Source organism: Dermacentor albipictus, unplaced genomic scaffold (assembly GCF_038994185.2).
Source record: "Dermacentor albipictus isolate Rhodes 1998 colony unplaced genomic scaffold, USDA_Dalb.pri_finalv2 scaffold_40, whole genome shotgun sequence".
NCBI classification, from domain to species: Eukaryota; Metazoa; Arthropoda; class Arachnida; order Ixodida; family Ixodidae; genus Dermacentor; species Dermacentor albipictus.
The window spans coordinates 1220012-1236393 of NW_027225594.1; the positions used below are offsets into that span (position 1 = coordinate 1220012).

The 16382-nt window shown below is 44.8% G+C and overlaps 1 protein-coding gene across 4 annotated transcripts in view; it reads left to right on the top strand.

Moving 5' to 3' along the window:
• LOC139046645 (pneumococcal serine-rich repeat protein-like) overlaps window positions 1-16008 on the top strand; it is a 64483-nt gene extending 48475 nt beyond the window's left edge. For all 4 annotated transcript variants that reach the window (XM_070530014.1, XM_070530015.1, XM_070530017.1 and 1 more), the window contains 2 exons: window positions 1792-1926; window positions 8658-16008. In XM_070530014.1, coding sequence (XP_070386115.1) covers window positions 1792-1926; window positions 8658-8722 — 200 coding nt within the window. In that variant the 3' untranslated portion in view covers window positions 8723-16008. The remainder of the gene's footprint in view (window positions 1-1791; window positions 1927-8657) is intronic.
• The last annotated feature ends 374 nt before the right edge of the window (window positions 16009-16382 follow it).

Below are 16382 nucleotides of genomic sequence, written 5' to 3' on the forward strand. Positions count from 1 at the left end.
TGATTTCGCGTTAAAAAGTTCTCGTTTGAAGCAACCTGGCAATTTTGCTAACCTGCTGTTATTCGCCAAGGCGTAGCTTGTGTAATTGAACTCGTTAACTGTTTACGTTTTGCAGCAAATTGAAAAGGCATGAAAAAGAAAATCTAAGCCTAAAATTGTTGCTGTAAATTGCACATTACCTTGCTACCTTCCTTGTACGGGGATGCTGACTTTGTTATAACCATTGCAATATTTGCAGAGAATGCACTAATAATTAAGTTGCGCAACGATTTTAGCAGAGCAGGTGGAACACCAGTGAAACAAGCACAAAAAGCCCCAGGGAAGTGCCAAAAGTACATGGTTTGGCCGAGTGCCACTCGCCCATTAGGCACTGCACTTCTTTCCGAGTAAAAATAAGCTTTCTGCACATTTCGTGCAATAATGCAGCCATTGGAGGGCAATATATAATAAGTTCACTGCAGCCAGTGTGTTTCATTACCATAAAATTGGGCCAAGTGGTTCACAACGAAGCACCACTGTGTACATTTGGATATGTGCCGCCTATGCCTATCCGCACTGACGTGGTGACGGTGCTGCCCCCTGTGGTTCAATCTCTCGGTGAACGGCAGTAATGCAGACACTCTAGGCACATTTTTTGCCGCCATCCTGCTGTCACATTGCTCGTGAACAGAAAGTTGGGGGCTCTCCAGAGATACAGAGAGCATTTAGTTGCAAAAACGACAAAGCGAAATGGACGGACTGTCAGTGCTCCACTCAGTTTGCTCAATGGCACAGCCGGAATGGCATCTTGTCTTCCGCAGCCATCGTGAGTGTTTTGTGCATGCTTCTGTATAAACACACTGGTGTGAGCAGAACAGGCTGTAAACTTCTTGCTAGCGTCATCTGATGTTTTACTGGGTGCTAACATTGACACTTTCCCGTTGGTCTCATTTCGTGCACTAACAAGGTGCAATACCCGCACTGCCACTGGCGACGATCCTCAGCACACCGTCATTGTGAGATGCCTGGTAGCAGCCAGGGTTACTGTTCCTTCTGCCCAGCAGAAGTTGTCTTGTGTGCTGTCATGCATACGGTTAAAGGACTGTCCGAGGAGTTCATGTGCGACAACTCTAAAACTTTGCTGTTGCCCTCAGTGCTTCGCCCTTCAGGCAAAACTGTGGCGTTTTTTAAGCATGAAATGCGTTTAGCTCCCATTGTCGGCGACCTTCAAGTGACCTTGAGCCAAAAGCCAGATCCATTATCCAGGCACTCAAACGAGAACATCCAGGCAAATTGCGAGAACAAAACGAGATCAACCAGTCAGAGCTTAAAGGGATTTACAACCAATAGTACCCACTTTGTTTAGTGCAATGGGAAGTTACCGGCCAGAGCATGTTATCATGAAGTAGTAATGTGGAAAACACCGTGGAACATTTTTTATCAATTTTTTTGTGTGCAGTGCGGATGAAGGCGTTCACTGGAAGCGTGCTGAAAACTGTGATATGTGAGCGCGCTAACGGTTGTAGATTGGCTTTAGTGGCAGGCAGATGACAAGTGCAGCGGCCGTAGGTCTAATAAAGTGTTATTTTGGTTATTTTGGTTAGTATGGTTTGGTGCGGTGTGGTATGGTGGGGTGTGCCATTGTGAACATGCACTACACCTACTTTAAGATTGTGGCTAGTATCATCTCCAATCAGTCTGCTTTGCCGGTTGCCATTTCATGCTTGGATCTACTCTCAATTTCAGGAGAGCCAGCAACTTTTTTAAACGTGGCTTAGACTTATGGTTTGTTGGATGCCTTATTTCCTGCAGTGCCGGCGGGCCGAGACCACCGGTCTCCTCCCCGACTGCCAAACCAGCGCAACTTCCGACGGGACTCTGAGGTCAGGGACGATGATGCTGTGGTTGTCATGAAGAGAAAAACCAGGGCGTCCGGACCTTCCACAGGTGAGACAGTGTAAATTGCCTGCTCATTCAACTGGAAAAAAGCTCCAGATAAAAGTGTGCACCACCCACAAAGAAAAGAACACTGGGTGAGCACAGGCTGACAACCAAGTTTTATAGGTAATCCCGAGCATGTTGTTATTGCTGCACTGAGCTTGATACTTCAAAATTGGGGTTTAATAAGCATAGGAAAATTAATGCATAGCCTGTAGTAACATTTTTTATATGCTGACAGTTTGGCGATTGTCATAACTCACCTCACAATAACGTGCAGTCTGGTGTCTCTTCATCCTGGGACCTCTTTTGCTCCTTGTCTGTGCTGATGACCTACCTGCAGCAATAACATCTGACATGCACTTATTTCCAGACGACTATGTAATCTTCAGAGAAATAACTACTGAACATGACGTCACGCTGCTTCGGGCCGACCCTAATAACGTCAGCAATTGGTACCAAATGTGGTCAATGGAGCTTAACGTTAACAAGTGTAAGTTTGAGAGTATCACAATCAACAGTAACCTACCTGTGTACTTTCTGAATAATGTTATCTTAGAAATGACAACTTCGCATAAATACTCGGGCATGCATATTACGTTGAACTTGACGTGGAATCATCTTGTTGAATATATAGTTAAGAAAGCTATCTGCTTGCTGGTATACTTGGGCTAGTACTACGGTATTTACTCGCATAATGATCGCACTTTTTTGTTTAAGGGGGGACGCGGGGATCAAATCTTGGAAAACGACCCAAAAATCACTTTTTAGAAAGTTGCAGATATTGAATCTTTGACCCCTTTTCTATAAGTTTTCCAAGTATTTCCGCTGAAAACGACTGCTAAGTACCATAAATAAATATATACATAAGGCAATACAGCGAAAATTTCGTGAAAATCGGTGGAAAAGTCGCTGTTTTCAAGCGTCCCTAGCTCCGGAACGGCAGTACGCGGCGCGGCCATGCTGGTACCGTTGAAAAGCGCGCCTCTTCGCCTTTTGACGCCTCTCTTTCATTTCCTGATAGAGAGAAGAGCAAGCATAAAAAAAACAAAAAGTCTGAAGGTCGCGGAGCTGGTTGTCGCGGCCGCCGATTGGCTTGCTCCGTCACGTGCGTTGTATGAGCCGCCTCATTGGCCGGTTCCGGAGGCGAGCTGCTGCGGCGTCTGCTTCTCCCGTTTCTTCGCGCGCTGGCTGCTGCCCCTTTGTATACGTGTTGGATATTCGAGGTGCGCCGCCGCTTCATCGCTTTATTCGGATTTGAGTTTTCTATTTTCATTTTGTGATTTCGAGCATCACTAGGCGGACGTGGACGACGAAATACGCGACCAAGCACCGCTTCGGCAGCCGCAAGCGCAAGCCGCCGAACTTCCGAAGGATAAGTAGTCCTAGCAGAGATGCGTCCGCGCGCGAGCTTAGACTATCGACGCATTGCCGGGCAGTTCGCAGACTGTTGCATCCTTGAGTTCCAGTGGTGATTATACCGAACTAATAACGGCCTTTTGCGATGCTTCCGGGCCTGCAACGCCCCGCAAATGCTCCGCGACGTACCCCGATTGTGCCACCGCCGTCACCGAGATGAACGAGGAAAGTGCGGTCCAAGCGCGTGCGTCTGCCGGCCGTGAAGACGAACCGTGCATCAGCAACGGTCGCACCATACAGTCGCATCTTTAGTCACAAGTAATCTTGTCGGAGGTGTTGAATATGACCGCCGCCACTGTCCGCGCGTCACTTGGTTCTGTGCCGGCAAACGAACGGAAGATGGGGTTTACGGCTGGAGTGGCATGCTCGGTGGCGACGGACTCGAGCGAGTCGAGCGGCTAAGAAAGATGCCTTGTGCAAGAAGAGGGCACAAAAAGCACATGAAAGCAAGCATAAAAGATCCAAGAAGCCAAGAGATCAACCTGACACCTGCACCTACAAGGCCGGTGGTTTCTAGTCGAATAAATATGGCCCAGATCTTCGAACGCCTTTTTCTCAAAACTTTTTTCTGCCACCAAGGTCAACTTGCAAAGCCAATATCTCAGCCACCGTTATGAATATTTTTACACCGTTTGTTTTGTTACACTCATAGTGCACCACTGCACACAGTGACATGTTTTGTTTTCAAAATACTTGCTTTGATAATTTGTTATCTTTTGTTTTCACAGTCGAGATTTTCATGCAACTGAAGTAGATGCCAAAGAATGAAAATATAAAAAAATTCTGTTAGGCTAAAAAAATTACAGGAATGTCACTGTGTGGAGAATACATATAGGAGTGTTATCAATGTTTGCTTGAACTCCTAGCATCAATATACAGGTGTGCAGGCATTTTGCAAAAATGAAAGCAGAAAAATTTTGTAAACACTAAAGTACTTCAGATATTGCAGCCATATTTTCACCATATTTTCACAGTTTTGTTTATGTAGTATTATTAACACCTGTGCAAAATTTCATCAAGATCGGCTGGTAAATAAAAAAGTTAGTTTTGATCCCCATATCCCCCCTTAAAAAATTGATGCAAATTCAGGGGTGTGATAATTACGCAAGTTAAATTTCACAAGAAAAAAAAAATATTTTCGTTTTTCATCCTGCATTTGCTGTGAGATGACAAGCAGGCGGCTGCCGCTGTCACTGCAGGACACCAAAACAAAAATGGCAGCCGGCGGAGCAAGCCGAACGCGCCGAACACGGTTATTTTTCTTCTCGTGAATACATTACGCGCATTGAAACAGTTTCTTCCTTATCAGTAATGAATAATATCGTTAATATCGGCAAGTTTGCGACAATAATGTAGTCATGTCCACTTTTTTTGGGTCGCGAGTTTGGCCACTTTAGCCCTAACCTCCCCCTTATTCTGTAGAGTTAATATACCTTATTCTTCACGATCGGGCTGAGAGTGCTCCTCGGAATCTTGCACGCTGCGGAGACATCCGACTGCTCACCGCGTTCGACCCGATTTATGATTTCAAGCTTCACAACGAAAGGTGAATTCTGCCGCTTCATCACGGCAACACTGCGGGAGAAGGCCCACAAGGTGCACACACAATGAACCACAAAAGCAGCGAGACGACTCGCACTTTCGCCATCTTGCAAGACGAGGGCACAAGAGCCTCTGATTGGCTGTCTGAGCAAGCTCTGCGGGCGGGCCAGGATCATTTTTTTGCAGGGGGGTGTCAACGGCTCGCCTGAGGCAGCGCGGTCACAATAGGGAGAGCGGTTGGGTAGAGTCGCGCCGCCGGGTTTCCCGCCACCGCGAGGGAAAGCCAACTTCTGGGGGCACTTTTTTGGCGTTGGCGTTCGATATATCGGGAGTCACTGCTATTTATTATTGATGTAAGCTTCATTTTTGCTATATATGCTCATTGTAGCTAAACCCTGTCCAGAAATTGTTTGATATATTGAATAATTCGATATAAACGGGTTTGATATAGTCGGGTTTGACTGTATAGAACCCTTTTAACAAAAACCTTATAAGCCGCTAAACTAATCCAAAATAGCTCAGCTTTGTATTTACTTTAAAGCTATGGCTGTGCTACAAGCGTGCCTACAGCGAAATCCAGTGTGGGTCTTCAGTCTCCGGCAACTCGTCCAAGGGTTTCTTGCCTGTCGTTTTTTCATAACTTATATCACCACTCTACTCTGCATCCAAAATTCATGTCACAACCACGTTACTTATCTCAGAACATTGATCATCGCATTAAGTTAGACTTTGTGCTTGTAAAACATGCTTTTACAATCATTTTTGCCCCATACATTGAAAAAGGCGACGAAGTTCCCTCTAAAATTGTATGCATTAATATAATAATAAAAAATTTTCATATAATTTACATAATAGCAAGCATTTTGTACAAACTAATGTTAGCGGTTTTTATGCTACTTATATTACAGTGTCGCAAAGTTATACTTCAAGGGCCCCTCACCAGGTTCAGGCATTGGAAACAGACTAGCGTGGTGCACAAGTCACTCACTAGTGATCGTGTCTGTAAAGTTTCAAAGCACTGTACAGCCCTTAGACAGCACAAACTTCAAGCTGTATGCCTTTCCTCCCGAGCAAGCCACGCCTTCTGCTCTGCTGGAGAATAAGGGTTACACACATCAAGTACTCTCTGCCCAGCACCCACTGCCAGCAATGTCATTGATTATGACAGGCGACTTCAGTAAATCACCCAGTGCAGAATGCACAGAACCACCGCCGGAAATGTGCCGCACTGCAGAAGAAAATGAAGAAGGGGGAGGGGGACAAGGCGACATAATCTGGCAAGGACGAGACATAATCTCTCCAAGGTGTCTACCAACGGTGAAAACTGGGAAAACCGGGAATTCTCAGGGATTTTGAATAGTCTGGCAATACTCGGGGAAAGCTCAAGGAATTTGCGCTTCTATCAGGGAAAATTAGCTGTCATGTTATTGAAAGGGACAAAAGTCACCGTAATGCTGGCTCGAGTAAAAGAGAGGGATCAAAACGAACTGTCTTGGACACTGTGTCGTCGGTTCAAGGAGTTTACGGTGTACAGTCAGCAGCCGATTTTCTGGACGCCTGATAATTCGGACAGCTCATACCCCATAGAGTCGGTGTATAAGAACGTCTGAAATTTCGAACACGAGAACCCTTCGCTGTCCAATTTTCCAGACTTTTTGCCGCAATCGCAGATCCAAAACGGCATTAATCAAAGGCACCACTGCCGCCGTTTTGATTATCTCGCCGCCTCGAACCAGCGCTCTCGTACACGGATCCACTGGCAGCCATAGCCAACCTCACGGTAACACATGGCCTAGCTGCTTTGACGTTTGCTATTAAGGTTCTTGCCATTAGGTGCCGTATTTTTCATTGAAAGAATTCGCCGCTGTCAGCAATGGCACTGACTCCGCCTCTGTAATCCTCGCGATTGGCTTGAAAGCTTAAAAAGCATGACGCGTTGCATAACACCAGTTCCCGAAAGGCAGCTTCGCCTCAGCACACTAATGTTACACGGTGAAGCATACATAAAGTATTGCGGTGAAGCTTAACAAGCATTGTAACAAGAAGCAATTGTCACGGGACACAGCACATATTCTCTAATTATACATGCTCGCACCCGCCGTCTCCTGTCACAGTACAAGCACCAATATCCCTAATAAGTGTACTGGCCGGCCTCCAGAGCTTTTTCGGGCGTGCCTGTGGTGATTTGAACACTTAAGGGCAGTAAAAGACATGCTTTTAATTTTTTCGGACTTCCCGATTTTTCGGAAGCTTTAGCGGCCCCTAGGAAGTCTGAAAAGTCGGGCGCTGACTGTACAACTTACCAAAAAGATGCTTCAAGTGGTCCGTGCGGCGAACATGTGGCAGAACGAGGATGTGAGCAGAATGGACCGTCGCCTTGAGGAACGATCGGGAAATGAACTGTGCCGCCTCTTCCTTGAAGGAGCTTGAGCTCAAAAAGGAATGTCTTGACTGACGCCGAGATGCGGATGACCGTCATCCAAACCAACATAAACTCTTTAAAGCAGTGAAAGGCAACACTGAGGCATTGTGCATGGGCCGAGAGTATGTCAGGACAGTTGAGGTTGACTTTCCGTCTGCTGGGAGAACCTCACTTGTGACAAAGTTCGGGCCTAATGCCAATGAGCTTGGTATCAGTTGATAGAAATAGCTCATTTTCGAAAATATTTGCTTCTGTACGCATCTCTTTTTATTCGTATTTGAAAATGTTTGACTCGATTTGCAGTGGGCTTTACCTTTCTTTTTTTTTTCGTAGATATTTTATTTGCCATGCATTTTACTAACCCCTGCCTTCAGTTTTCTGTATTGAATAAAATAAACATTACTCCTTACTCTCCAAACTGGATTAAGACGTTTTTTTTATTTTTTAACATGCTTACTAAGAGAGCATTGGGCGACATGGTGTCAGCCCCTCTTGACATAAAAAAAAACGTTCTTTGTCACTCGGGGAATTTTGCAAAGGCACTCGAGGAAAGTCTGGAAAACTCAGGGAAATCGAAATTGTCAACTTGATAGACACCCTGCTCTCAACTCCGATATGGGAGAAGGCAGGAAAGGAAAGTTTGCTAAAGGGAGAGGGTACCTCTGTGGCGTCAGTGAAGCGCGCTGCTGAGCCATGCTGCCTCAGGGGCCGCAGAAGCTAGCACGAACCTTTCCCCCTTCCCATTCAGAACCACTTCTCTCTCCTGGTTGCATGGCTTCACAACATTTCAATTCCTTCCATCTTTTCTAGTGTACCAATTTGCAAAATTCTTTCAGTAAAATACTTTCTAGAGGCCAAGTTACAAGCTCCGGTGTGTAACGAAGTTTCTGGTTGGGCCTGGTGGGGGGGCCTTTTAATTGCCTAGCATTGTTCAGTTAACAAATAGTGCGTGTACTGGAAGATTTTATTTCCACCTTGCTGTTTCTTCTGCAGCCCACTCTCCACTGGGATGCTAAAATGCCATGGGGATAAAACAAATGAAATAATAAAGTCCAGTTATGAATTATTTAATAAAGTATCTTTTCATTGTTTCTTCTGCACATGAATAAAGGGGAACAAGTTCTAATTTCCATAATGAACGGTGCAAGAAAAATGGGGACTAAGAAAGGAAATGGACATGACAGACGCTGTCTGTATACCGAAGTTTATTCAGAAGCACTCGTTGATTAATTCTAATTCTAACTTCCCTTGATGTGGAATGGTGTTTAGGCATTGTAGGCTTAACGAAAGGATAAGTGCTCAATTGAAACTGTGGGAGTTCACAATTTCTTTTTGCCATTCACTTTGTTCTGTGCAGACCCCCAGCAGGAGGCGGCGGCCCCAAACAAGCGGCGGCGCTACTCCAAAGACAGCCATAGGTAGCAACCACCCACGGGGCCTTAGGAATGCAAAAGAACACACCACCATGTACACACGTGATCGCGCGTTACACACACATAACACACCGAACCCAAAAGAGGACACTGCTGTTGCTGTGTGCTACTACTGCTACTATTGTGCTACCTGCTCTGTACCACTACTACTACTACTACTACTACTACCGCTGCTGCCGCTTCTCTGCGTCTGCGGCGGCGCCCTCGCATATTTTCCACCGGGGAGCCGTGCAAAAGAGGTTGCGCCTCACTCGTTATATTCACTCTTAGTCCTTCCGTTTTCTTCTTTTTTTCTTTGTCCCCCCTTCCTCCCAGTTTCTCTGCTCCTTGCTGTCAACGGTCTCCTGCTTTTAAGTGACTGTTCAGCAGGCATGTCCGGTCCAGGAAGGTTGTTCTCTCGTAGAATGTTTAGGTCAAGCATGCAACTTTAGCCGCCAGGAAGCTGTTGTCTGGCGGCGCTAGCGGTAATGGATAGTTGCCGTTTTCTTGCCCAAGCCAAGAGGAAGCAAATAGCATAGAGGCAGCGCCAGATCCTCCTTTCATGTCATCTAGCTTGCCATATTTTTGTAGCAACACAACACATTCCCGCTGTGGCAAGGAGGAAAGTGGGCGGGGCTCTCTCTCTCTCTGCACAACCACAGCTATGCCACAGGCCCACATGCATAAGTGTGTGGTTTGTGATTTCATGGCCCAGCTCATCCGAACTGCAGAGCTTGAAAATTGGAAAATTTTGTATTTGCACAGCTGAATCTGTCTGCCCCCTTGTGTTCATGTTGTTGTTGCACTGAACTACTCGCGGTTGTTGACTTAGCCTCGGGTATGGCTGTTGTGCTGCTTGTGCGGGATGGAAAGCGTTCTTGAGGAAATGGAAAAACCAGCCAGATAATGCATCGCGAGGCTGACATTTGTTGGGTCGTGCAAGTCACCGATAAGTGGACAAGACATTTCGAGAAACCTTTCTCTTTAAATTTGTTCTAACACGGCACATTCGGAGATGATATGCATCTTTAGAATTTTAGGCTAGTTCCCAACTTCTTTTTTTTTCTCTTCATTGTCTTGCTCAGTCATTACTGTAACTCTGGGCTGCCTTTTTCTTTTTATATATGCATGTGTGTAAAAACACAGGCATTACCTATGGAAGATGAAAGGCTTACAGTTGTGCATATGACTTCGTTGACAGGTGCTGCCTTCTATAATATGAACTCCCATCCCTTTATACAGATAGGCGCTAGCTTTTGTGCACAGCAATGCTGCATTTTCTTGCACTCTATGCCTAATTTAGAGAAATTGGCTTCTAAAACCTTATTCACGAAAAAGAAGTTTTTATGTTTAATTTGTTCGCAAGAGCAGGTACCAGCCACTCGTGGCCTAACAGCTCTTACTAATGATAAGCTCTGAATTTTGACCCTGCTTTTCTAGAACATAAACTTTTTAAAGGCTCCCTGCACCCAGCCGCTCTGCTCTGATTTTTCTTGGCTTTGCGGCAAGAAAGGGGCATGCTTCCGTATTTGGGGAGAGGAAGTCTGACATCGTCACAGTCACGAGCATGTGACCAGATAGCGTAGCACAGGAACGCATGCAAAAAAGATGGAAGGGGCAGATTCGAGTTGAGGTAGCATCTTGTGGCCTGGAATGCAAATATGCTCTGTCTCCGTAATATCCACACTGGCAGGACAGTTATCTCTCGTGGCCACCAGATGAGGGCCAATGTGTAACAGAGCCACATTGGCAGTTTGTGATATGTTACATAGCTATACATGTGATGGGCTTCAGTCAACTTGCAAACTTGTGACACTGTATGGGCTTGCACGTGACAGCCACAGAGTAACCATATCTTGTGACATTATTTGGTCATGCTGGGATAACAGCTTTTTCTTTTAATGTGACACTATTTAGCCATGCCAGATGACAGCCAACATGCAACCACCATTGAGCTACCCTGGCAGTTTGTGACATTACATGGCCATGCATGTGACGCTATCTGAACGTGCATGTGACTGCCATGGGAGTCACTTTTTAAACTTTTACATTATGTGGCCGCAGACTTGATGGCCACCAAGTAAGCGTAAGTACCTTGCGACGTTAAATTACCTTACTGGAGAACAATTTCTCCTTCTAACGTTACGTTATCCGGCTGTGCACGTGACTGCCACGGAGTCACCTTCTGGAGTTTGTGACACTAGTTGGGCCCGTATGTGACGGTCACCAAGTCGCATTTGGATCATGTGCCTATGCCTGGCCATGCTGGAGAACAGCTTCTGCTCTTAAGTGAGACATCTGTCTGTGCCAGTGACCGGCATTGAGTCGCCTTGAAGAAAAGTTTGTGACGCTGTCTGGGCCCGTGCGTGACGGACGCCTGGCTGTGCTAGAAAGCAGAGTTTCTCTATGTACTTTGCTCGGTGTACGGAAAGTGAAAGCCGACGGACGTCCCTTACTGATAGGTAGTGAAGTAATTTGGGCTTTCTTGAACTCTGTCCTGGGCAAATGACAGTTGTTGAGATATTAGTGACCAAGGGGTGGATCTTCTAATGACTGTGACAGTGCTTAGGCCGGTCGCGATGCAATGCTTCATTTTATTCTCTGTGACCTTTTCCTGCCCCCCCCCCCTTTCTATTCCTTTCTCCCATCCTAGTGAGATATCTGTGAAACATACACATACACACACAAAAAAAGAGAGAGCTAGTGAAAAAAAGTTATACATAGACGAAACTGGATGATGTACTATATCTGTGTACAGAAATGTGAATGACACTAAAGAAAGGTAGGCAAGTGTTATCGCTCTGCATATAATAGTTTTTTGTCTACCTTTTACTTTTTTTTCCTCTCTTGTCATTCGCATTTATTTTCTTGTTGTCTTTTTCACCATTGTGTTTGTTTGCATAGGTGCGTGTGTGGATAAAAAAGGAAGGGCGTAGAGGGTTTTTCTCTTAATTTTTTTTGTCTCTACACGCTTTTTGCTGCCATTGCATTGTAAATACGTCATGCCATATAAACACATCTGGCGCATTGTACAGAGAGTGCAGAAACTTGTGTTGTTGTTGTGTGTGTGTTTTTTTCTTTCTTTTGTTTTTTGCCATCTTTGCGGAGGCAACGGAACCACAGATGAAAGCGGCGATTGTGACATGGTTCCCACATGCCGACAGCTGGATCATTTTTGCGTTCAGTTCATTACACATGCCTGTCGCCGTGGAAATTTTTTTTTTAGCTTTTCTTTGCAAACCTGCTTACATTATATTTCTCCTGCCCCCTTGTACATCATTGTTAAGTCATACATCCAATTTGTTCCCTCTTGTGCGCCCCCAAGAGAGACAAGAGCTTTGACACAGATTTTTCATCAAACAACCATGCACGCACGCGCCTAGCATGAGTTTGTGTAACTGTATATATAGAGAGAAAGATCCAGTGCTTATGTTATTAGTTTCTGTGTATTTCTCCCCCTCCCCTCATTTTTTTTTTCCTTGCTGTTGCCGAGTCAATGATTTGCTACTACTTTATATATTTTTTCCCTCCCTTTTTTCCTTGGCAGGTTTTATGGGAATCTGTATGTTCTACATTTCTTCATACCTGTCCCCCTTTCTCTCTGACTTTCCTTTGCTGTTTGTCTACTCTTGTCATAGTCCTTACGTCCCGCCACCTCCATCAACGTTCACACTTGCTCTCGTTTTTACAAGAAAAGTCATATTTCACTCTCCCATCAAATTCGTGTGCTATGTGTGTGTTCTTTTTTTTTTTTTTGTGCACACAGAAAGAGTCCAGTCAATGCGTCGAAATAACGGTTTTCGTGCCAAGGGAAAAAGAAAAGGGGAAAAAAAAAAAGACAAGGCATTTCGATTGAGGCTGGATGGCAGGCAAACTCTGGGTTTCGTGACTTATCTGGTCACGGGTATTTGTTGGGAGAAATAGCCAGCAGTATGTGTGTGCTTCCTAGAGCTGTTTGGAACTTGCAAATTCACTCTGCATCTCAACTTCCCCACGTCGATTTCAAGTCACTCATTTGTCGCTTTTTTTTTTCTGTTGTCGACGTTTGACCCTATTTAACTGTGTTGTGTTGCACAAAGAACAAATTCACGAACGCTTGTGGCGCTTAGCTATAGTTACCTTTCTCCCCTCTCGACCCCGAGTGCAGGCTGTGATGTTCTGCACTTGTATTAAAGCACGCCGCTTGAATGGCAGTGATATAGCTGGTGACAGCCTAGGAAAGCACCACCGTCCAACTCAAAAAGACAACTTGCGTTACATGGGCCAGCCAATGGACAATATGCAGAATTCCTTAAGCAGCCTTTCTCGAACATCTGACGGCCCAAACCAATATGCTCACCTTGATGTCGCAGGATACTTAAGGCTTTTGTTTGGGCCTGGATAAGTTTTTAGCTGTAAAGGTGAATTACGTAGTATTTAAAAGAGCAAGAGACTGAATATGGCAAGCTTGAGCAAGTTTGACTGGCCCACAATGGTACAAATTTAAAAGAACATTGAGGTCCAGGACATCAGCTTCGCTTACCAGAGCTCAGGCTCCTGCATGAAATTAAAAAGAAACTGGACCTTTGCTCTTCATTATCCCGCTGATAATCAATTTCTTGCTGCAAGGTTAATGAAAATAGCTTTTCAACAATGCTTTATTAGCTTTAGTGTAAGTGTCCTTTTAAAGCCAAGACTTTCTTTGAAAGCTTGGGATAGTGTGGGGACTGGAGGGCGCAAGGAACGGTGTCACTAGTTTTGCGTGTCGACACCTTAATTACGATTCTAGCCCGCGGTTCACCATGCTGGTTAGGTCAGACTAGGTTTGTGGAAAGAGCACGCTTGCTGTTTTTTTGCATATTGTCCTATTACATTCACTCATTCCCTCGACGACGTGGTGAAGGCAAACATTTATCGCTGTCAGAGTCTCTTGGCAACTGTGTTTTGGGTACGCGGAGTGAAGATGCAACGTGGGTACCGAGTCGAATTGGAGCTTGTACTGAATTTTTAGGTTATTGCCGACTGTAGTTGCCTTTCAAGTTATGTTATTTTCAAAGTAAGCAATACTTCTCAAGTCGCCTACCAGCAAGAAAAGCTATCGTTGAGGCAAGCCTCCAGTGATAAACTCAAGAGAGGTACCAAGACTTTGAATGAAGCTGCAAACAGAACGTTTCCCAATTTGAACTTTGTATTTGTTTTTTGGCGGTAATGGGGTTGCTTCCTGTTTAGTTTCAGCGAGTCTTCAGTAGAAACTTCAATTTGTTCTTCCCCCTGGCTACTAAATATATAAATAATTTCTGACGCACGCGTCGAAGCCCTTGGAACTCCAGTTTCGGTCATTCACATGAAAAAAAAATATATATATATGTATTAATAGTTTTCAGTTGAAGTACTCAAGCGTCTTGATTTGCTGCACCAAAGCACCTGTTAAGTTTCTCAGCATAAAAAACAAGGAGGTAGTCAAGTGCGCGAAACGATTGCAGCATGCAATGAGGAGTACTGAGGGCTTAGGCGCACGTAGGTGGAATAGCAAAACATGTAGTTCCGAGACTCGCAGTGGTCGTAAGCTAGTTAAGTGCATCGCGTCGAAGAGAAAAATGCCCCCCCCCCCCCCTCCTGAGATTGTGCTCGCAGAAAAATATCCCCTTTCCGCCCTGCAGGAGCGGGCCGAAAGTCTATGAACGTGCAGCTCTTGAGAACAAAAATGAAAACTACACCAAGTGAAACTACTCAGTGTAGTTGTTAGCCAAAGCCTTGGTGGTAGTAGGGGGGGGGGGGAGTACGAAGCACAAAATGAGAAGGGTACAGAGTGAGAAAAGTAGAAGAACCGTTGGCGCCTTTTGCTGTTGATGCATTTTTCCCGCTTTACCCGCTCACATGGTCCCGCCTCGTCGTCTCTCTAGTAAAATCTCTTCCCCCTCTACCTATTTTTTTTTTTTTTTTATTATTCTCTAGCTTCACGTTAGGTTTCCTCGGAGGCTGCATGCCATGTACATAGACACAATTTCTTTTTTCTCTTTCCATCACACCGCTCTCTCTCTCTCACTTTCTGGCTGCCCACTGTACAAAACCATTTCCGGGCACGATTTTGTTTCTGTAGTTACGAGAGCGGGTACCTCTGAGCAAGATGAAAAGGCCTTATGATGATGCAAAAGAGAGAAAGAAGATAATAAAGCACCACCTCCCGTTAGCAGTAGCAGGGCGATGCTGCCTTGGTTTTCGGCACTGACCATTTTATATTGCTTCCGCCCCCCCTTTCTCGAAAAAAAGTGGTGGTCTTGAGGAAGTGTCCCTGTAGACTTATTTCACAGGTTTCTTATGTTGGGCTGCCCATTTCCTGAAGAAATGTCCATGTATTTGTTCCCGGTAGTCGACTTGTGTCGACTGTTCAGCAGTTTGCCATCTCCCTTGTCAGCGGGCCTGCCGGTTAGTTTGTTTTAGACAGGTGGAGCAGCTCGCATTTGCCAACAGAGGTAGAAATGCATGGTTAGTGCGCTGCCCATTTCATTTCCGGTGACAGTACTAGTAGATTGAGAGCATGCTCAATTGGACCACGAGAGCATGTACTGCCAACTACAGCAGGATCTCCATGATATGATATGTAAGATTATCCAGAACAGCAACATCAGAATGTTGTTATTGGGACACTTTCCCTGTTCTCTTCCGTGATGTACAAAATCTGGAAACTGAGGTAACCATGGTTGTATTATAATGGCAAGGTTCTGCTGTAGTCTTATTCAGTCAGTCGCTCAAGCTGATTGATTGGTTACTTATATGTAGCCACTTCTGATTGGAAGGCCGATCAAACATACTTGTGCGAAAGCTTTAAAGTTGAAGACTGTATTCTACGCTTCTGCTATTTTTTTTATCCACAGTCAAGCGAGTGCAAGTTGCTCCGGTTCACAAGCGGGCCTAAGGCATCTCAAGTGCAACCCATCACAGGGCAGTGTAACACTGGGGTATCACTGGTATAAAACAGGTTCATCAAGCAGGGCTCAAGCGTGAACGGCTTTTCTTCCTTGGCTCCCTTTTGCTGCCTCCCCATTCCTCCCCTTATATTTTTATGGAACTCCTGTTTGTTTGTTCTTACCTTCTCCTCGGCTATATATTTGTTGTTGTTGCATCATGCTTTCCACTTTTTTTTTGTCAGAATCTTGTAACTGCCTTGTGAATATATTTGTACATTTGCTGCAACATCTCTGTATAGAAGAAAAAAAAAAGAACCACAGACACTATGCCTGCAGATTGTAATGAAGAAAAAAACTTTTTATGGTTTGTTGTGAGTTTTCATACCGGTATTAAAAACTGTCACTTGAACATGCCTGTGTTCGGATAGATATTTTTGTGCCATTGCATACTGGAAGGTGCAATATGTAGAGGCAAGTTTGACTGGCACACTAAATATGATCACAGTAAACATAATGATGCCACCACATCGGGTTCACTCGACTTCTAACATCTGTATGTGCCGCTACACGGATGCTATATACACTTTATACTCGTTATTTATTGATGCGTAGAGCTCTTCACATGCCAACATGGATGGTAGGGCCAAAGCACAGAGCAAAATAAAACTCTATACATTAGACAGTGTGACAGAATTGATCGAATTATCCGGCAGATGGAATTAAAAAAAAGGATAAACATCCAATCGCGCTACTGGTCAATTAACTCTCCTCTTAATCAAATGT